Source organism: Stegastes partitus, unplaced genomic scaffold, assembly GCF_000690725.1.
Source record: "Stegastes partitus isolate 25-593 unplaced genomic scaffold, Stegastes_partitus-1.0.2 Scaffold472, whole genome shotgun sequence".
Taxonomy (NCBI): domain Eukaryota; kingdom Metazoa; phylum Chordata; class Actinopteri; family Pomacentridae; genus Stegastes; species Stegastes partitus.
In genome coordinates, this window is record NW_007578203.1 from 1 (window position 1) to 22,847 (window position 22,847).

At 41.5% G+C, this 22,847-nt stretch overlaps 2 protein-coding genes across 2 annotated transcripts; one reads left to right on the plus strand and one right to left on the minus strand.

The window, feature by feature from the left end:
* The first annotated feature begins 5,038 nt into the window (after window positions 1–5,038).
* On the plus strand, window positions 5,039–7,949 carry LOC103360896 (erythrocyte band 7 integral membrane protein-like). Its single transcript, XM_008286825.1, has 7 exons — window positions 5,039–5,217; window positions 5,713–5,813; window positions 5,957–6,029; window positions 6,149–6,231; window positions 6,339–6,542; window positions 7,320–7,454; window positions 7,552–7,949. Exons 1-7 carry the CDS (start codon window positions 5,142–5,144, stop codon window positions 7,741–7,743), a joined length of 864 nt encoding a protein of 287 aa, XP_008285047.1. The 5' UTR covers window positions 5,039–5,141; the 3' UTR covers window positions 7,744–7,949.
* Window positions 7,950–19,783, minus strand: LOC103360910 (microtubule-associated tumor suppressor candidate 2-like). Its single transcript, XM_008286844.1, has 12 exons — window positions 19,484–19,783; window positions 19,231–19,336; window positions 19,039–19,146; window positions 18,416–18,612; window positions 12,714–12,780; window positions 12,128–12,342; window positions 11,875–11,980; window positions 11,717–11,790; window positions 11,520–11,618; window positions 11,266–11,385; window positions 10,758–10,855; window positions 7,950–10,289 (listed from the first exon to the last, which is right to left on the minus strand). The coding sequence occupies exons 1-12, from the start codon at window positions 19,781–19,783 to the stop codon at window positions 10,082–10,084; spliced, it is 1,698 nt and encodes a 565-aa protein (XP_008285066.1). The 3' UTR covers window positions 7,950–10,081.
* Window positions 19,784–22,847: the final 3,064 nt, after the last annotated feature.

Sequence of the window (22,847 nt, forward strand, 5' to 3'; positions counted from 1 at the left end):
GATTGGAGCACAGTTGAACGTAGCAGCGTGACGCTAACGATGCTGAAATGTGTTGCGTTACTGCGATGTGGTACACTGAGTTCATAAAACTGTCCGTGAAGACGATGGTTAGGGAACTTAAATGTGATTAAAACAGCAACGTTGGGGTTCTATCAGTAGTCTGAATATCTGCTGTCTGATGTTTAACTGATAAAACTTCATCTACACTCTGATCTTTAACGTGTTGCTGGACACTCGGTTGTTTAATGACTGATGCACATGTTGTAGTCCGTCTTACTGATTGGAAGAATAAACACCTAGAATAACACCAAAGTAGTGACTGACATTACAGTTAACATTTAAAATGCAGCACAGAGCGGCTGAAAAAAAAAAAATCTTCTTCCCAAAGTGTGAAGCAACTACAGGTCTTTGTTTCTTTAGGTGCTTGGAAAACTATACATGAAATAGGAAGTGTTTCCAGGGTTGATTTAAATGAACCTCTGCTGTTGTTGCTGATGCTGTGATGTCTGTCTTCACCTCAGGTGTGTCTCATGTCTGCTGAAGATCTTCTGAGTGAAGCCAGCAGAAGGAAAACCTCATCTGGAGCCGTTCATGTGGTTGTGAAGGAGAATGAATGGACGTCATCCTCAATGAACCACTTCCAGTTCAGCTTTCACATACAGAGGGACAGAGAAGCTGTCTCTATTCTTAGTGTTCACAGGTTCATTTATCGCATTTAACTTCATCTCTGCTGTTGTTGCATCATTGCAATACGGAGAACATGCTGCTGTCATTTATAGCAGAGATGCAGCATTGAAACATGAACACATTCAGGACAAGAGCTTCATTAATATCTTTACTGCACATTTAAAAACTACATTATTTAGCTGTTGTGAACTGGAAAGATGTGCCAAAGTATGTAATGAATGGATGAAATAAAGGTGTTGCCCAGCTTACAGTGGAGTGTAAATACTTAACAGTCATAAGATAAGTGTGCTCTATGAAAAGAGGACATTATTATTGTTACTGGAATAGATGAGGAGGACATCAGTGCAGCTCTTCCTCACAGGGATGAAGAAGGAGAGAAGACTCTTCACCTCAGACAACCTCAGCTGGATGTTCGTGATCTCTGTAGCTCATAGATCACATCAGACTAGATGTTCCCAGTGATCCACATCATGGCTGGAAGGAAAAGACACAAACAGTGAGACAAAGATCTACAAGGTTCTTTCATTCCAACCGCTGGAACATTAAATATGAGAGTGAACACAGCAGGATGTGACTGTAGCATGACATAAAGTGGGATGTTTTTGACAAATTTTAGGAAATGTTTGTTTCCCTGGATGAAGCCAAAGAACATTTTACTGCCTTAGAAGGACAATAAAGTTGATTCTTTTCATTCTAAAGTATGATAATGTGATTAACAGAGAAAAAGGGAAACCAGCACTATGATGACATGAGCTCCTCAGTTATCTGATTAACACTGCAGTAGAGAAAACAGTCTGCTGGACTGATTTACATTAAATAACTGTGGCTGAGCTCTGAGGTTCAGTGTGATGCTCATGTCATGGTGATCAGACCTCAGTAGCTTCACTGTTTCTGGAAGATAAGGAATCCTTTCAGCAGATGTTCGTCGCAGTGAAATGAACAGAAGCTGTTAAAAACCAGAGAACATGAACTGAGACATTAACACTAATCAGTGTTCTGTGGTTTAAAAATAAACCAAATTTATTTAAGAGATGTGTTATAATATCACTCAGTAATAGTCAGGTAACACAACAACCTTTAGTTTATCCATATCATTCTCTTGAGGTTCATTTTTACCATTTTTACCATTTAAATCGAGGGGTATACTGACATAAAAAAAGGCCCAGAGGCCCACACCAAAAACATTAAAACCAATGTTTTAATGGATAGGGAAGTCTAACAAGGTAACCAAGAGATGAGAAAAAAAATTGAATGATAGAAAATTGTTTTTAGTGTATTTTACAGCTGATTTAAGACACGGGTCAAAACCGACCCGTTAACACCGGGTATGGTAACAGAAAGGAAGGTTAACGTTAGCTTGGTTTAGTTTCTGCTGATCATTCCTGTCTTCCATGAGACAGCAGCAGTTAACGGGCTGTCATAACGTTATCGATCCGTTATGATTGATCAGCTGTGACCTACAGGAGACAACAGGTAACTCATTTATAACGCTGACAAACCTGTTGTAGCATCAACCGCAGCAGGACTTCGAGGTCTCCATCAAAAACATGGAAACATGGGCCATGTCATGGGGAGACATGATGGACGATTTTGATGAGCTGAAAGAAAAGCTCAAAGTCAAAGAGAGAGAAATCCTCAGACTTAAAAAGGAGAATGGGACTCTCCCTGCTGCTCTTGAAGCTCCCCAGAATGTCCAGAGAGACGAAATCAGATCTCTGGAGCTGCAGGAGCAGAAGAAAGCCGTCAACGAGGAGAGAAAGGACTCCAGGAGAAGTATAAAGAACTAGAGCAAGAAAAGAATCACATGGAGGTTAGCAATGAAAACCTCCAGAATGAGAATGAAGAGCTGAAGCAGCAGAGAGCAGAGCTGGAGGACAGAAACCAGGAGCTGCAGGAAGACAAGACCAGACTGCAGCTTGAGATGCAAGAACTGGAGGAGAACAAGAAAAAGAAGAAAAAGGTGGGCTGTTGGAGATGGTTGTCCAGGAAGTAGTGACCAGGAGGAGGCTCTTGAGCTTCCTCTGAATCCCCCCTTTCTCACCCTTCACCTCCTCCTTCTACTTCCCCCTCCATCATCACCTCTCTGCCTTTGCCTCCACCATCCATCCGTCCTCCTTCTCCACCTCTCCATCCTCCCTCCATCATCCAAAGAAACCTTTCCTCCTTCCCTCAACCTCCCAGATGTTCTCTCTACCTCACCCCCTTTGTCTTTCTATCTCCTTCTCTCACCCCATCTTCTCTCCCCCCTCTACCTTCTCTCTATCTACCCTCTCTATTAAACGCCATTCATTGATTTAAAAAAAAAAAAAAAATTCCAAAAATATTCAAAATATTCAAAAAAATAAATAAAAATAAAATAGAAAAACAAGTCAAATCAAATTAATAAAGTTATGGTGAATGTGACCTTAACGCACCCTTTTGGGTGCTCGGACCCTAACAACCTCTGCAGAGATGCTTCCCACCTCAACAGGAGTTAAGTCAAATTAAAATGATTCTAACTGTATTTAATGCATCAGAAAAAGTGCATGTGCTGTGATTTGTGTTGGATTATGGCCACCATCCAATGATGAGTTGAGGGGACATTAACAGATAATTTGGAGTAAAACAGATCAGATTGATTAAACCTGACAAAGCAGTGCAAATTAACAAGTCACATGGATGTTGGTGTGTACAGATAAAGGCTGTCCAACATAACAGTACAAAAGAACATGTAATGTGACTAAAACAGGGACCAGTGTGAACTACAAAACCAACCAGACTGGTTTATAAAAGCTGCTGGAGATGCTGTGGATGCTCTTTGTTACTAATTGCTCCAAGCTGGGGACCTACTCATCTACGGGGAATGACTTTTGAGGCCGAGTGACTCTCTCTTTCCCCACAGGGTTCACTGCTCTGTACTCTGGCCTGACTCCTACCCTGCCAACGGAGGAGCCCTCCTCCTGGCATACGAGTTGAGTCGCAAATTCATCATGGAGGCGGTCGGTGCCAGACGTGGAGGATCTTTCCACTTGAAGCAGATATTCTGTTAAAGCACTACCTCTTCTTGTAGTATTTTAAAAATTATATACGTTTTATGGGGTCTTAATAGTTGATGGGACTTGATTTGAAAATGGTGTAAATATTAGTGTTTCTATTATGATTTTATTAGAAAATTATGATCACAGTATGAACATTGTGTGTCTGTCATTTTAAATAAAGTTTTAGTCCTAACACTTACGACTGTTAATGGTGTCTGAACATGTTTTTAAAAAAACTAAGAAAATAAAAAAAGAGAGAGGAAAATGAACATATGTCAGCTCAACATGTCCTCCAAGCAGGTCAGCTAACTTTTTCTTTACTAAATAATCAATTACATTTAAAAGTGATAAACCTAGCCTAAAGCTCTTTGTTTTCTCCCTGAAGTAAATGTAAAAAAAACCCCAAAACATGCCATTTGGAGTACAAATACTTTGCCATTAACCTGCTTTTGAATTAGTTTATATCTTACATTTATTCCTTAACTTTCTTTACCTGAAGCATCCTCTTCAACAACAACAAGGCCCTTACTTGAAAACTAAAACCATTTATTTCATACGAATATGAGCAATATAAGATTGTATGTTAAAGGCTAGAATTAATTTAGAATCTCCATTTGCACTCTGTGAAATCAGACGTCAGCATCAAGTCTGAGGCCTCGAAACTTCGTCCATTAAGTCCATAAAAAACAACACTTTGATCACAGCTGCATTTCAAACTCGCCTACTTCAATAAAATTAGATTAAGTAGAGTGTTGTGTGTGGTACAGTCAACTACTGCACCTGGATTTGCAAACACATCATGTCATGAGCTGACATGCAAATAAGTAGCATGTGACGGTCGATTCAGGACCTGACTGGAAAATTACAGTCAGGAGCTGCTTTCATGTTAGTCCTTATTGCTCACACACACTATGTTCTGATCAACTTCCTGCCATACAGGTTACCTTCACTTTAAATTCCATGCAATAAATGTGTATATTTTTATCTAACTCTTTCATTTAGTAAAAAGTGGGACATCTATGGGGGAAAATGTGGGGAAACTTTCCTCATAAGAGAAGCAGTGAGCATGATCACATCTTCTTTCTCCACTGTGTCTCATGTTTCACGACTTGGACACCGCTGATTACTTATTTATAACCTGCACTCAACAGGTGACAGACTCCTGGGCCTGAATATAATGAAATAGCACGATAGCTGAACTCGAAGCTGTCCAACACCAGAGTCACGCAGGAGCTGCTAGACTCCATGTTTCACGTTACCGGCTTGGCGCCCGCTAGGTGACTGAGTCACACACCCTGTGAGAGTTGGAGTTCATGTGTGTGTTTGTCAGACTCGTGAAGGGGGCAGCAGACAGACCGCACCCTGCAGGGAGAACAGACGGGTAAACAAACGCTGCGCCGCTTCACCTGCTGCATCGACTCCACCGACTTCCTGCTCATGATCTCCACGACGTCCAGCACAGCAGAGATGGTCACACAGAGAAAACTGGACATCAGCGAGGAAAATGTTGAAGGTAAACTTTACTTTATAGGATTTTTCAAAAAATGAGTTTTATATTTTGACTGTCATTAGATGTGAAGTGGTAATTTTTGCTCACCAAAAGACACCAAATTAGAGGGGGAAGTTTGGATTAATCAGGGCTTTAAAGGCCCAAAGACAGCTGATTCTATGGAGCCCTGACCTGTAGGAGTTACGTTTCAGAAAACCGGCCCTCTTTGACACAACAGCACTGTTGTGTCAAGTATTTTTTCTTTATAATTATATTTGTATCTTTGTTTTTATTCCTGCTGCTCTTACCTTTCTTAATTGTATGCTATTTAATTTTCTTTTCATTCTTTTTCCTGTATATAAAGCTGTGAATATACACAGCTTTATATACAGGTCCCACGGGATCATTTTAGTGTTTAATTATGTCAACAAGCTGAGTGCGATGCCTGTCAGTCTGAAATCTAAATGCTCACAAGTAGCTGCACTGCAAACCTGTCGAGTATCTCCACTCTCTCTACAGACACATCAGGGAAACTGCAATGTTGCGGTTGGCTGTTGGTGATTGTGTCCTTCATCTTAGCGGTGCTGACCTGCCCGATCACAATATTAATGAGTGTTAAGGTGGAGTATCTTCTCATCGCACTACTGTGTAGGGTTTAATCACTACTTGCTGTTGAAATGTGACACAGATTGCATTTATTTTGTTGGTGTGGCTACACGTGATGAGGTATGATGGTTGATGGTTGGTTGTCTCTAACCTACAGATAGTGAAGGAATATGAGCGAGCCGTCATTTTTAGACTCGGCCGGATATCAGACAGGAAACCCAAAGGGCCAGGTTTGTTACTGGACACTAATATACATGTGGGAAAACCATTCCAGAAACTGATTTCACTGGCTGAAAACTTAGCAACTGTATTCCAAAACTATGATCTAATGACATTTGTTGCTTTCCAGGACTGTTTATGATTTTGCCCTGCACCGACACCTTCGTGAAAGTCGATCTGAGAACTGTGTCCTTTGACATCCCTCCACAAGAGGTACGTCATGTCTCTCTCAAAATCTCCTGTTTCTCAGTCTATCTAAGTTTTGTGGGCGAATTAAATCACTTAATAAAATAATAAATAGAATATTTTAACCTCTGCAGATCCTAACCAAGGACTCGGTGACCGTGTCTGTGGATGGTGTGGTTTACTTCCGTATATACTGCCCAATCTCAGCTGTGACCAAAGTGTCCAACGCGCACTCGTCTACACGGCTGCTCGCTCAAACCACTCTGAGGAACGTGCTTGGGACCAAAAACCTTGCAGAGCTTCTATCCGACAGAGAGGGTATTTCACTCAGCATGCAGGTGAAGAGAACTCAACCATTCAAGTTCAGCTGCTAGAATTATCTCTGATTTAAATGTTTAAGATCATCACTTCTACTTTAGCCTTGATTTAAACAACCTTAAAAAAAAAACTTTCCTTATAATTTATGACACTTTTCCCCCCTAATTTTCTGTCGTTTCCCAAGAACTATTCTATTTAAGTCTAATTGTTGTTGCAAAGCCTTGAGAGCAGTCACTTTGCATTTCACTGCACACCCTGCATGAGCATGTGACAATTAAAAACTCAAATCTTGAAATACAATGTGTAGCTGCTTTCCAAATGCCCTGTGCAGCCTTCTTTGTAGTGGTGCAGATGTTAGAAGTCCACTACTTACGTCATCACCCTCCAAGTTTCCCTTACATTACTGTGTTCATTTTGACCAGCTGTGCAAGTTACAGGGAAAACATGAGTGGTGAGGGAAAATGTAAAAGAAATGCTCGACAAAAAACAAAAACGCAAACGTTTATAAGCGAACAAGCTCTAATTCTGGAGTAATCTGTTACTTTCCCGCTGCATTAGCTGTTTGATTTGGCTACTAAAGGCAAGAAAAACTCCAAAACAGCTGCGACTGACACAATTTCCGTATAACAAGTGGACAAATGCACCATAAAACCAAAATAGTAATCTAATGCAGGCTAAAAGGCTCCACAGATCTGAAGAGTTGGCTGCTAAATTTAATCTATATTTGATTTGTTGTCTATTAAAACAGAGCTGTTGAATGTAACTGGAGTATTTGCTTTTTAAATATCACCCTGCAGGAATCGCTGGACGAAGCCACTGATCCGTGGGGAATCAAGGTGGAGCGTGTGGAGATCAAGGATGTGAAGCTGCCTCACCAGCTGCAGCGAGCCATGGCAGCAGAGGCAGAGGCCAGCCGGGAGGCCAGGGCCAAGGTGAGCCACATTCAACCTCATTTCCTTTTTTTTTTTTTTTTTTACGTCCTCTTAAAATTAAAATGAAAGATGGAAGTAATGTTGGCTCATGTTTCAGATCATCGCCGCAGAGGGAGAGATGAAGGCCTCCCGCGCTCTTAAAGAAGCTTCCATTGTGATGGCCGAGGCGCCCTCTGCTCTCCAGCTGCGATACCTGCAGACTCTCAACACCATCGCAGCGGAGAAGAACTCCACCATCGTCTTCCCTCTGCCTATAGACATGCTGCAGTCTTTTATGCAGAGAAAGTGATGATAAAACAAGCTAAAATAACTCAGATTTGCACTGATATGATTGCAGTTAGAAAGCTTGTGTGGCATCTGTCGCTAAAGCCTTTGTGTGTTCACTGCATTATTACCTCAGAAGTTTCCCATATTTTGCTAAGAAAGAAAGAGCTCTATATCATAATCCTATATTTAAACGCATATCCACATTAAAATCTCATATTTGTACACTTATTGTGTATACTTAGTGTGATTTAATACTTAAATACAAAGTGCAACATATACAGTATAGACATAAATTCTTATCATTGACCACAATATTTTAACCAGCTAAGCTACAGTTGCAGTTCTGGAGGATTGGAGGACAAATAAATAAACAATGAAATGTCAAACAAATCGTACACAACAACCGTATGAAGACATGCTTTCATATAAACTTATCCAGTGCATGAATCTCTGAAATACTGAACACAATCTTTTACAACGCAAGTCCTGTAAACAATCAACAGAAGTCACGACATCCACGCGATGCACCGACCTTCCTCCTCTTGACATTGAGATGTAAACTGTAAACAAAAACTCTTATTCTAGTGTCGCACAAACATTCAGTAAATGAGTACAAGGTCATGTCCACAGGACACAGAGGCAATCAGTGCAATCGGAGTACCTGATGGAGAGAAACGTCCTTTCGGCTTCCTTTTATAGAACAAACCCACCAGCGAACAAGTTAAACGTAAGAAACTTGTTGGCCAAACAGCAAATTTGAACATTTCATATCTGAGGGGTTCAGTAAAAGAAATATGGCTTTATTACAATAAAAGATTAATGTAATAAAACACTATTTCTACTCATGTTAATACATTTCCTGACTACACTACACTCTTTACATCCAAATAATGCTATACAAAGAAGGTATCGCAGAGCAGGCCTTCGAGACGAGCGGTTATGTAAACATAGCAGAGAAGTACATTTAATGGAAAACAAAAACAAAAAAAGAGTTACGGCAGTTGCTTAATTCTCCTCAAGACCTGAGATTATTCTCGACAATGAGAAAATGAGGTAACACTGCAAGCTGATTTTTGTTTTTGAAAAGATGATTTAGCAAATTGTGGATGACGGGAATTTAGCCAGAAGTCAATTGAAGGGTTCAAATGGAGAATACAAGTTCGGGTTTTCTGTGGAGAATACACAGAGAACAGCAACAACTGTGGGCAGCTGCTGGAGCACTGATGCTCTTAATGAGAAGGGAAAGAGAAAAGAAGTAGATTAACAATGCAGGAGGACAGATTTACATTTCGCAACGTCTGCACCGTTCACGGCTGATTCCGCAGCTCCAAACATATGACGGCTACAGTACACGATGAACTGCTGTGTTGAATGATTTCCTCTTTGGTGGTTTTTACAGATCCTGCATTTTTATATTTTCTGAACCCGACTGAAGGCGAGGGACACCAACTCACTCAGTCTGAAATCTATAATACAGTGATTATTTCTTGAGTTACTTTTTAATAGATCCTGTTCAGTTTGTTGCCCCTTTGCCCTTCCGCTCCACATCGCCACAATCCTAAAGTAAAGTTCGTTATAACTGGAAGACAGACCATGCTTTAAAGAGAGCAATACCTGTACAATTTATAGTTCTTCAGTAATAAATATTACACTGTGTTGGCAGTTCAGTGGATTCATGTTTTGTCATGATAGCTAGCTGTTTCAGAAGACAGTAGGATGGATGATTGAGGTTTAAATGGCAGTCATTCATACACTCCCAACATATGAATTGTTTTTGGCATGAAAAGGTTAACATGCCACAGAGAAGGATTCACTCTTTGAGAGGAACTCACTGTAGGTAGTTTTGTGATAGATTTGTTTTTTTTACCCAAAGTATTGCCTGTGCCCTGGTAAACGTTGCTGGTGGGAGAGAATGGACGGCAAAAGGCGCTTCTTGTGTTTGTCGTTTGCACTTTTGATGTTCGCTATGTCTTGTTCATCCATCATCCTGAGCGCTGGATGAGAAGATGGAGATGCGGATGGAGGCGAAAACATAGAACTGAGGCACCGTGACTTTTGATTCTGCTCTCTGAAATCTACAATGACCAGGTCTCTGTGGGGGGGCGTCGGCGTGGAATAGAAAAAAAAAAAAAAAAGTGGAGAATTCCCTCTTGAATAATAAGAGGTGTGATCATTAATACAATTCGTTGGGTCAAAGGTTAAAATTCCTGGGGTTCAACTTTGGAAATGCATCACGTTTGTGTCCTTCCCTTTAAACTGAGAGGAACATTCATCAGAGTTTGTAAAAAAAAAGAAAAATATCAGGGCGTCTGACACTAAATTAAAAGAAAGCGTTAGATAGAAGAGCTTCCATGAGAGTGTCATTGATGGTAGGAGTGTGGCCGGGCGGGGGAGCCTGGTCCCGAGGAGGGCCGATGGATGGGGGAGGAAGTCGGGGACATACGAGGGCTTAGCTCGCCCGTCTGCAGACGCCACAGCAGCTCCTCGTTGGTGCGACTCAGACGCTTCTTCTCGTTGCTCTCCTTCTCCACGTTCACTTGCAAGTTGGCGTTTTCCTCCGAGAGTTGCCTGAAGAGGAAAAGGGACAAAAACAAGTGTTTGCTGTATTTGCCTAAATCTGTCCACTCTCCATACACAGACAGTGTAATACCTGATACTGGGTTTGTTTTGTGTTTCTGTGAAATGTACCACATCACTAAATGGAGATGAACAAGACAAGTTGATGGAAAATAGGGACACAAAATCCTTCTGAATTACTTTTAACATTACAGATTCTGCAAAGCATGCATATTTTCATAATAAAGCTGTGCAGCATTTGGTGTGCAGGCCTGTGATAAGCAAATGTCCGATTTAGTTAATTAAGCTGGAAATAGTCTTTTAATTCCTGCATCTGCTTCAGAGCAACAGGTTGCATCATCAGCTCAGAACCGTCTGTCTTCAGTCAGCAAAAATCTTCTCAACACATACTGTAAGTAATATAACCAAATTACAAAGACTTCTGAACCAGCTAGATTCACCTGTGAACTGTAAACTGACCTGGACACAGCGAGATTCTTGTCTATTCGTTCCTTCAGGTCTTCGTTCTGCTGCTGTAACACCTGTACTCGCTCCTCCAGGTACACATTCTTTTCAGCCTGCTCAAAAACACAGGTGAGAAGTGCACAACATTAAATTCTTCAAATGATGAACGCCGGTCTAGAACAAGTGAAACAGGGATTTATGATCGATGGTGTTAGTTTACAAAGGACACATCTGTCCCAGTGAAGACAGGGTGTGTAAATGGGAGGGCTGCAGTATTGATGCACTTCGAGACTAAGAGTCTAAGAGTGAAATCATTCATAAATCTCAACAAGCTGCCACGACTCTTATTGACTTTTTGCCATTGTATGCTGCTGTTGGGCTGCCTGACATGTCAGGCATCACTGACGTTTAAACATCTAACTTTTATTGGTGAGTTTAATCCTTTTACTTCTCATACAAGCCACCTTGAAACTAACACCATGATCCCTTCGGTGCTAAACTAAAGCAGAAACTCGAAGCCTACTATTTTCTCCAGCTCTGAAATCTTCAGCTCCTGCTGATGGATTTGTTGATTTTTCATCTCCAGAACTTCTTTCAGGCTCTTCAGGTCCTCCTCAATGTGTTTATATGGGGCCAAAGCATCCTGGAAAGAACAGCAAAACCTACAATCAATCTTTAAAACCAACTAACAATACTTTCTTTACCCTGGCGTTTAATGCTGCTACACTCTGCAGAGCATTAAATGCATCGCTGTGTGCTGTATCATGCAGCAGTTACCACTATCTGCTCATCTGTGCTCTTGCGAAGAGCTTCTTCGAATCGCTTCGCTCGGTCTCTGAGGCTTCGATTCTGAAACGTCAGCGTGTCCACCTGATCCTGGAGACCGGACAGATGTACACTTGTTAGTTTGTCACCATCTGTAAAATGTGTCACACTATGCATCTTAAAAAAGTATGTTAATCACAGCTGCTAACCTGCAGTGACAGTCTGATCTTTTCAAACTCTTCTTCCAGAGATTTCCTCTGCTGTTCATGGGCCATCTTCAAATCTGACGCAAGAAAAATAAACATGTTATCATCTCTTCTGAGCTGCAGAGCGGTGAGTCAGTACAGCTTTTAAATGTGCTGCTTACTCTTCACAGTCCGTGCATGCTCCTCCTGCAGAGTGGCGAGTGTGTCGTTGTGAGCCGTCTCCATCTCCATCAAGGACTCCTCATGGTTCTCGCTCATCTCCTCAAGCTGCGGTCAAGATTTCGACAATTAACCATCACGAAAATAACTACCAAATGTTCCCTTCTGCAGATAAAAGCCCACATCCAGTCCATACAGGCACACCAGCATTGTTATACAGAAACTGCTGACTACGTGGACATATATCCAGTCTACCTGCTCTTGCTGTTTGAAACGTAGCTCCTCCAGCTCGGCTCGCTGTTGGGCCTGCAGGTTCTCGGTCTCGTCCATGTGCTGCGCCTTCAGCCGCTCCTCCAGCGCTCCCAGCTCCCTCTGCTGCTGGGCCCGCAATCCCTGCAGCTCAGCCTCAAAGCGACGCTCCAGTTCCTCCTTCTCCTGCTGCAGTTGCTCCCAGTGTGCGACACTGAAAGCTGGAACACAATCGCAGCTTAGATATTTCAGCTTATTCAAATTGAGGTCATGCACAAAGCAGAAAAGAAAAGGACAAAAGTTCATTTAAGTTTCTCTTGCTATAATTGTATTGTAATGACATTTGTTCATAGTGTTAAAATGTTTGAAATGAAACAACATCAACAAAGCAGCATTTCTACAGTCTCTGCTATATGCTGTTCGCTGTAGGACTAAATCCAGACGTCTACCAGCAGCGTGGACTCTCAGGGGTCACTTGTTCCTTCTGTCTCCTGTGTGCTGTTGTAATTCATCATGTGTCGTGAGCTGTGAGTGACTCGCTGCTTTCTGTCCTCCCTGTGGTGCCATATCTGTCACGCTTTACCCCACTTACCCACTTCATCCCTGATCCTGGCGAGCTCCAGGGACAGCTCCCTCTCCTTCACAATGGCACTCTCACTCTGAAATGCAAACACACACACACACACAGACACGGGACACGTCTCTAGTCAGTAATAAAAATAAATGTAAATGTTTTTGATTATGCCGTTCTCTGTGCTACATGCTAATGAAAGCTACAAAGCTGCCAAGACAATCAGAGTCAACACGTCCTCAGTTTGAACTCAGCGAAAGCTTCTGTGGTGTCACCCGCTTTGACTTGAGCTTCTTCTAGATGACATCCCAGCGAGCAGGAAATGTTCCCACAACGTTGGCAAACATTACTTACAAGTTCTAATAAGGTAATTTTCTAAGAAAACATTAAAATTTGATGCTCAAAGAAGGTTATAATGGTATTTCACATTTTAAATAATGTTCCCATAAGATTAAAAGTTCATTACCACAATGTTTTTATTGCAACATTCAGAAGAACGTTCATAAACTAATGTTTAAAACATGTCAAGATAATAATCAAGGCCTCAATGACAGAATGTTTTACACAAAATGTTCTTTTAATATGATGTTCTAACAAAACTAGAACCTTTTGCCTGCACTATTCTGATGATGTTTTGAGGGTGCTGTTGAGAGAACAATGTTCCATAAATGTTCTCCCAATGTTGTGTGATAAACAAAGAAAGGATTTTTCTAAATGCAACATTCTGAAAACGATTTCATTGTTCAAATAAGTTAAGAAAAGGAAATTAAAGAAAACATTACTAGAACTTTGCAGAACTTCCTCAGAACGTTTAAAGAACAAAACAGAATTCTAGCTGGGACACAGTTCAGGTGAATTAGATGAGCTTTGGATGTCAGCATTGTCACAAGATTTACACAAACATGACATGAAAACATTCATCAGGTCTCCTTACTCATAAAGGTGAGAGAAAAAAATGTAAGGTTCAAATCTAGAACCTTTAGAAGGTAGCATCTCTAAACAGTGAAACAAAGGGCTTCACTTTAAAAAAGAAGCAAGTGTGTTCACCATTTTGTTTATGCAGAATGAGGAGACAGGAACAAAGATGATTTAAACCCATATAGTTCAGATCACTGTTGGATTTATTTGTTGATTTGCTATTTCTGTTACTAAAAATGTCGTTGCAACACATGTCACAGGTGGAATAGAGCTTACATTCTGCTTTTTACTGTCATGCCATAGTATAGTTAAGACATGTTGGAACCAATCAGACCACATAATTAAGTAAAAAAAAAAAAAAACACAAGTCAGATTATATCTTGCACCAAAATCAGCACCAGCAATTTCAATTTCCTTTTCTTGGGTTAAAAATATGACAGAAGCATGAAAAGCAATAAAAATCAAAACTCTACGGACGTAACAACTTGGCACAATACCTGACACTAAATGTGTTTGCTGTCTGTCATGCTAGATACTGTTCTGTAAAAGTGTGAGCTGGTCGGATCACTGTGGATCTAGGAAGACATACAAACTGGGCACAACAGTCTTCATTCACTGACAAACATGATCATCATTTTCTGTGTGTTGAACCACAATTTCAATGTATTGCCACCACCTGACTAAAAGAAAGCGATGGTGGGTGTACTTGCAAGAGATTTACTTAAATCTAATGTAATTTATTGGAACTAAACTAACACAAAACAGAAAAGCTGTGTGGAATACAGCAGCAGCAGAGAATGGTTTGTGTCATGATTTCTGTGAAGGTGCAATCAGAAAAGAAAGTTGATGTCAGGTGGAGGGAAGAGAGCGACAGAGGGAAGTCAGTTTTTATAGCCGGGAAGGCAAATGTCAGCTCACTGCCTTCTCACAAAGGCGAAGCTGACCTTCCACACAGTGGGAGGAGCGTCACAGTGTGTTCTATAGCACTATAGATCACAGTAACTCTTACATCTAGCGAAATGCATCATGGAAGCCTGCAAGGGTCAATTTCAGCATTTGTTAAATTGTTTACAATGAAAATGTCGTCATGTATATTCAGGCCGTGTCTGGTATCCACTGGGGTCTCCTCAATATTCAGCCCAGACAGTTAAATGTGTATCGATCACGGCGCTAAACATGCAGCATAAAGGCAGCGCACACTGTTGCTTGGATGTAAAGCAGAAATCACAAAGCGGTGCTCACGAGAAACAAAGAAGCAGAGGGACGGAGAGGAGCCGGTGAAAAATGTATGAGATAGTAAAGAGTGTGTCTCGGCAGTAATGATGTCATCCTGTGAGAGGTTTAACTGGGAACACGCAGTCATCAGGAAACATGGAGGGTCCTCAGGAGGGATGACACATGGGCAGGAGCTTTTTCATTTCCTATGCCTGAGCTCCACCTCTGCTCCTACGCATCAATCCCCAGTCCTGCCCTGACCTCCCCCCCCCAACGTTTAGATCTCCAGGGAGTTAGTTGTGTGACATGTTTTCTAATTTTCACCAAGGCAACCTAATCCGTTTTAGTTTTGATATAGAATAATTATCCTCTCTGCTGCCAAATAGTGAAAAATGACCATTATAATTACCCAGAACCCAGAGATGACGACTTCCAGTTGCTTGACCAAAAGTCTCCAACTCAACAATATTCTATTTCCAATGATTTAAAACCAAAAAGAACCAAATCCTCACATTGGAGAAGTGAGCTGCAGCATTTATCCACGGCACATTAGAAACCATTAATGGATGATCAAAAACTGATGTCTATCATTCAATCGATTTATCATTTCAGCGCAGCTCATTTTAAAAAAAACATTGCTTTTTATAGTCGGGAGTGCTTATTCTCAAGGAGACGCTGTCATGAGTTAATTAACCTCCACCAAGTCTGCACCCATGCAATCAGCCCAGTTTCAGAGGGACCATAAAAAGATTCCAACATGCAGCTGCTTCTTCATTTAGATTGTCTGTGCTGAAGAGATTTAACACCCAAGAAAATGCACTTTGATTTAACAATGAAAACTGAACTTTTCTTCATTTTTTTTTTTGCAGAGGAGAGATTAAGCAACATCATGTAAACGGGAGAATAATGCATCCAATGTGAAAGTTCTGCAATCAGCCAGAATTAACCACCAGACACACACTGTTGACATGATGTACACACTGAAATAGCCAGATTGTTGTAAGAATACAAATCAGCAGCAATTCATATAATGTCCCTGCAAAATCTAAAGAGGAAAAGAAAATTGCACGGTGCGACACACAAGCCTGCTTTGACTCAGCATAATCATGCGGAGCTTTACACTCTCCACCGGCTCTGTCTCCAGGAAACAAGTGAACATAACCATCATATAGACAGAAACACTCAGACCCCCCCAACGAAACACACACACATGCGCACAACCCCACATACATAAAGGAATCCTCGGTGCTGAAACAAGCTCGCTGCCTGCAGAAGACACTGCCTTTTACCGTTTGGTCCAGACAGCACAGAGGGAGGAAATGGAGCCTACAGCAGCAGTGGCCCATACCAGGCTAGCAGATAGCAGCATCCCTTAGCCGGCTGGGGAGGCAGCAGTGACAGACGCGAGTGCCAGAAAGATACAGGAAAGAGAGGCAGAGGAGGAGGGAGGCAGGCAGGCAAAAGGGGGGGAGAAGGAGAGGGGAGGAGAGACGAGGGAAAAACCAAAGCCTCACCTCGTTTCCTGGTTTGCGACCATCGTTTATCCCTTCTGGAACAAAGACTGGCAGCTTCAGCCCAGCTCTGCCTGCCCTCCCCTCAAACCCCCGCCAACACGCCCCGCATCACATTCAAACGCATCGCAGGGAGCAACGCACACACACCGACACACACACATGCGAGGTCTCCTGCATCTTTGAGAAAAAATAAAAAGAGGGAGAGCCGGAGAAGATGGGGGAGGGAGATGATCAATAAGTGCCCAATTATTTGCTGCTCCTCAGCTTAGGGAAAATTACTACATGCAGAGATTGAAATGCATACAGAACACACGCACGTTTAATGAAAAACTACTTATCTCTGACAGCTCTGACTGAAACTGTGATGCACCAATTGCAGCTTTAAATATAAAGTTTCTTGCAAAAGAAGTAGATGCTCAGATTGCTCAATTATATACATCATAAAGCACTTTAAATCTGGTGATGCTCATGCAAGAGAATGTAAGTCTTCTGCATTTCTTTAATTAATCTCACATACAAAAAACACATTTAAATCCAAACATGTGGCCACTAGAAGAGCAGTGGTGCTGAGTCTTTGAGCCACAAATATAGATCATCTTGGACAATATTGGAAATGTAACAAGCTGCATTTCACACAGGATGGGCAAGAAATGACATTTGAACAAACATTTAAGGTTGTTTACATCTGAAAATCACCTACACTGTAGTTTTAAAAGACTAAATCTAAGGAAAATTCCAAAAGGAGAGTCCTGTCCCTCCATTGATATTATTTGCAGAAGCACTATATGTCAGAGAAATGTATTCTTAAGTCTCCCACCGGCGGACCTTGGAGGTTATTCTGGCCATGCCTTACAATCAGTCTCACTAAAAGCCCAGGCAGGTCCAGGCTGGCAGCTCTAATCTTATTAATCATCTGCCACTGTAGAGCAGAACCCATGGGTGGGGCAGGGAGACGGATGAAATGCAAGCAGAGGACCAGCAAAGGGCAAGAAACAAGCGCTTAATCCAGGTTTTAGAAGCAGAGTGGACTCAGTCAGTCTTAGGAGCCACATAAGCAAAGGTACGCTTGATTTAGACACCAACAGCAGCGATTATTTCACACAAAGAACATTAGACTCATCACACTTTCAGGTCCTAAATATGTTCAGATGCCATTCAATCAACCATTCAGCAGCGACATGATGGACCCCACATGGCTCTATCAGATCCATTTACAAACATAAAAAGCCACAATGCACCCTTTAAACAAGTAAAACCTTTGTAAATCCTCAGCACTACAAACCGTTTCACTGACAGATCCCGCTGCCTCACAGTTATTCCCAACGCAACCAAAAAGCCACAACAGGTTTTACAAGCAAATGACGGGCCTTTGTGAACAAAGTGATGCTGACAACAAAAGCCGGATGCTACAGGTGTCACTCGTGTTAAAGGATGCGACACACTTTGTAGTCGCATTGTGAAGCTCGCTGCAGTCTTCCCACAGCAGACTTTAACAGCAGTTTTGTAACATAGCCTGAATAATACCTAAGAAACAAATATACGACAAGAATAAATATGATGCAAGCTTTAAAATTAGGCAATGCAAGTTTTTATCACAGGATTCTGTAAAGGAATAAAATCAATATTGTTTTTTAAACCTCGTCCTAGATACATTTCCTAAATTTATTGAGCCTCTCTTTTGTTTACTGTGTGGTATGAAGACAAAAAAAAAAACCCCAACATGGCCTGATATGGGCAAATATCTATTGATCAAGTTACATTATTGTTAGACTACAAGAAGTTTTAATGCAAAAAAATAATCTAATTGATCAAATCCAGACGTTTGAAAAACACGTCTAGGATTAATTTCTCATAACTTAGCTCAGTACTACAAAGCTCCCAAATCTTAAATGTCAAAGCTTCCTTAAACAGACATTTAAGGAAAGTGGAGCAGAAGAGGATCACGTGACGCCCGCTGCCGTCCTGGTTTAGGATTTAGGCTGGAAGAATTATGACTCCGGACTTTTACGAGGCTCTTAAAGTTGAGGAAAGAATACGTGTGCTGTCAGGGTTGCTGAGGGCTTTGCTAAAGCCTACCTTGTGACAGAAGTGCTGGGTCGTGATGCTGAAAACATCCAGGCACAGGGAGGCCTTCTTCAGCTCCGCCTGAAGGCTCTGCAGCTGCAGGGCCTGCTGCTCGCAGCGCTCTCGCAGCTGCTGGATCAGGGCTCGGTCCAACTCCTGCGTTCTTTCTGGCCGAACGGCGGCGTGACTTGCTGCTGGTCGACCACGAACTACAGAAACACAGAGCAGGAGGGGGAAGAGTGATGAAATATTTTCACTTAGACTTGATGAAATGGTTCTGGACATTTCTATGTAAAAGTTGACAATGTGTATAAACATTGTCATAAGATCAAACAGTCACACTTCCTTATGCAATTGCTGATATATTGTCAGTAGAAAACAAGAATATGTAACGTTATAGGGCGATATCCATATCAAAGCAAACATACAAGCCGAAGTTACGGATCCATCTTGCCGACTTCCTATACCCACCTTGTTCTAACGTGCCAGAGGCTGTTACAAGGGTTTGAATGAAACGATGAAGAAACAATAGTTTTCATAATGTCTGTGAAGATTCTCAGTCATCCAGGTCATAGTTATTCTCGTGGATTAATCGTAGCAACTGGACTTGCTTGAGTTCCTTGAAGACGTTTCACCTCTCATCCTAAAGGATATCAGNCAGCTGCTAACCTGCAGTGACAGTCTGATCTTTTCAAACTCTTCTTCCAGAGATTTCCTCTGCTGTTCATGGGCCATCTTCAAATCTGACGCAAGAAAAATAAACATGTTATCATCTCTTCTGAGCTGCAGAGCGGTGAGTCAGTACAGCTTTTAAATGTGCTGCTTACTCTTCACAGTCCGTGCATGCTCCTCCTGCAGAGTGGCGAGTGTGTCGTTGTGAGCCGTCTCCATCTCCATCAAGGACTCCTCATGGTTCTCGCTCATCTCCTCAAGCTGCGGTCAAGATTTCGACAATTAACCATCACGAAAATAACTACCAAATGTTCCCTTCTGCAGATAAAAGCCCACATCCAGTCCATACAGGCACACCAGCATTGTTATACAGAAACTGCTGACTACGTGGACATATATCCAGTCTACCTGCTCTTGCTGTTTGAAACGTAGCTCCTCCAGCTCGGCTCGCTGTTGGGCCTGCAGGTTCTCGGTCTGGTCCATGTGCTGCGCCTTCAGCCGCTCCTCCAGCGCTCCCAGCTCCCTCTGCTGCTGGGCCCGCAATCCCTGCAGCTCAGCCTCAAAACGACGCTCCAGTTCCTCCTTCTCCTGCTGCAGTTGCTCCCAGTGTGCGACACTGAAAGCTGGAACACAATCGCAGCTTAGATATTTCAGCTTATTCAAATTGAGGTCATGCACAAAGCAGAAAAGAAAAGGACAAAAGTTCATTTAAGTTTCTCTTGCTATAATTGTATTGTAATGACATTTTTTCATAGTGTTAAAATGTTTGAAATGAAACAACATCAACAAAGCAGCATTTCTACAGTGTCTGCTGTATGCTGTTCGCTGTAGGACTAAATCCAGACGTCTACCAGCAGCGTGGACTCTCAGGGGTCACTTGTTCCTTCTGTCTCCTGTGTGCTGTTGTAATTCATCATGTGTCGTGAGCTGTGAGTGACTCGCTGCTTTCTGTCCTCCCTGTGGTGCCATATCTGTCACGCTTTACCCCACTTACCCACTTCATCCCTGATCCTGGCGAGCTCCAGGGACAGCTCCCTCTCCTTCACAATGGCACTCTCACTCTGAAATGCAAACACACACACACACACAGACACGGGACACGTCTCTAGTCAGTAATAAAAATAAATGTAAATGTTTTTCATTATGCCGTTCTCTGTGCTACATGCTAATGAAAGCTACAAAGCTGCCAAGACAATCAGAGTCAACACGTCCTCAGTTTGAACTCAGCGAAAGCTTCTGTGGTGTCACCCGCTTTGACTTGAGCTTCTTCTAGATGACATCCCAGCGAGCAGGAAATGTTCCCACAACGTTGGCAAACATTACTTACAAGTTCTAATAAGGTAATTTTCTAAGAAAACATTAAAATTTGATGCTCAAAGAAGGTTATAATGGTATTTCACATTTTAAATAATGTTCCCATAAGATTAAAAGTTCATTACCACAATGTTTTTATTGTAACATTCAGAAGAACGTTCATAAACTAATGTTTAAAACATGTCAAGATAATAATCAAGGCCTCAATGACAGAATGTTTTACACAAAATGTTCTTTTAATATGATGTTCTAACAAAACTAGAACCTTTTGCCTGCACTATTCTGATGATGTTTTGAGGGTGCTGTTGAGAGAACAATGTTCCATAAATGTTCTCCCAATGTTGTGTGATAAACAAAGAAAGGATTTTTCTAAATGCAACATTCTGAAAACGATTTCATTGTTCAAATAAGTTAAGAAAAGGAAATTAAAGAAAACATTACTAGAACTTTGCAGAACTTCCTCAGAACGTTTAAAGAACAAAACAGAATTCTAGCTGGGACACAGTTCAGGTGAATTAGATGAGCTTTGGATGTCAGCATTGTCACAAGATTTACACAAACATGACATGAAAACATTCATCAGGTCTCCTTACTCATAAAGGTGAGAGAAAAAAATGTAAGGTTCAAATCTAGAACCTTTAGAAGGTAGCATCTCTAAACAGTGAAACAAAGGGCTTCACTTTAAAAAAGAAGCAAGTGTGTTCACCATTTTGTTTATGCAGAATGAGGAGACAGGAACAAAGATGATTTAAACCCATATAGTTCAGATCACTGTTGGATTTATTTGTTGATTTGCTATTTCTGTTACTAAAAATGTCGTTGCAACACATGTCACAGGTGGAATAGAGCTTACATTCTGCTTTTTACTGTCATGCCATAGTATAGTTAAGACATGTTGGAACCAATCAGACCACATAATTAAGTAAAAAAAAAAAAAAACACAAGTCAGATTATATCTTGCACCAAAATCAGCACCAGCAATTTCAATTTCCTTTTCTTGGGTTAAAAATATGACAGAAGCATGAAAAGCAATAAAAATCAAAACTCTACGGACGTAACAACTTGGCACAATACCTGACACTAAATGTGTTTGCTGTCTGTCATGCTAGATACTGTTCTGTAAAAGTGTGAGCTGGTCGGATCACTGTGGATCTAGGAAGACATACAAACTGGGCACAACAGTCTTCATTCACTGACAAACATGATCATCATTTTCTGTGTGTTGAACCACAATTTCAATGTATTGCCACCACCTGACTAAAAGAAAGCGATGGTGGGTGTACTTGCAAGAGATTTACTTAAATCTAATGTAATTTATTGGAACTAAACTAACACAAAACAGAAAAGCTGTGTGGAATACAGCAGCAGCAGAGAATGGTTTGTGTCATGATTTCTGTGAAGGTGCAATCAGAAAAGAAAGTTGATGTCAGGTGGAGGGAAGAGAGCGACAGAGGGAAGTCAGTTTTTATAGCCGGGAAGGCAAATGTCAGCTCACTGCCTTCTCACAAAGGCGAAGCTGACCTTCCACACAGTGGGAGGAGCGTCACAGTGTGTTCTATAGCACTATAGATCACAGTAACTCTTACATCTAGCGAAATGCATCATGGAAGCCTGCAAGGGTCAATTTCAGCATTTGTTAAATTGTTTACAATGAAAATGTCGTCATGTATATTCAGGCCGTGTCTGGTATCCACTGGGGTCTCCTCAATATTCAGCCCAGACAGTTAAATGTGTATCGATCACGGCGCTAAACATGCAGCATAAAGGCAGCGCACACTGTTGCTTGGATGTAAAGCAGAAATCACAAAGCGGTGCTCACGAGAAACAAAGAAGCAGAGGGACGGAGAGGAGCCGGTGAAAAATGTATGAGATAGTAAAGAGTGTGTCTCGGCAGTAATGATGTCATCCTGTGAGAGGTTTAACTGGGAACACGCAGTCATCAGGAAACATGGAGGGTCCTCAGGAGGGATGACACATGGGCAGGAGCTTTTTCATTTCCTATGCCTGAGCTCCACCTCTGCTCCTACGCATCAATCCCCAGTCCTGCCCTGACCTCCCCCCCCCAACGTTTAGATCTCCAGGGAGTTAGTTGTGTGACATGTTTTCTAATTTTCACCAAGGCAACCTAATCCGTTTTAGTTTTGATATAGAATAATTATCCTCTCTGCTGCCAAATAGTGAAAAATGACCATTATAATTACCCAGAACCCAGAGATGACGACTTCCAGTTGCTTGACCAAAAGTCTCCAACTCAACAATATTCTATTTCCAATGATTTAAAACCAAAAAGAACCAAATCCTCACATTGGAGAAGTGAGCTGCAGCATTTATCCACGGCACATTAGAAACCATTAATGGATGATCAAAAACTGATGTCTATCATTCAATCGATTTATCATTTCAGCGCAGCTCATTTTAAAAAAAACATTGCTTTTTATAGTCGGGAGTGCTTATTCTC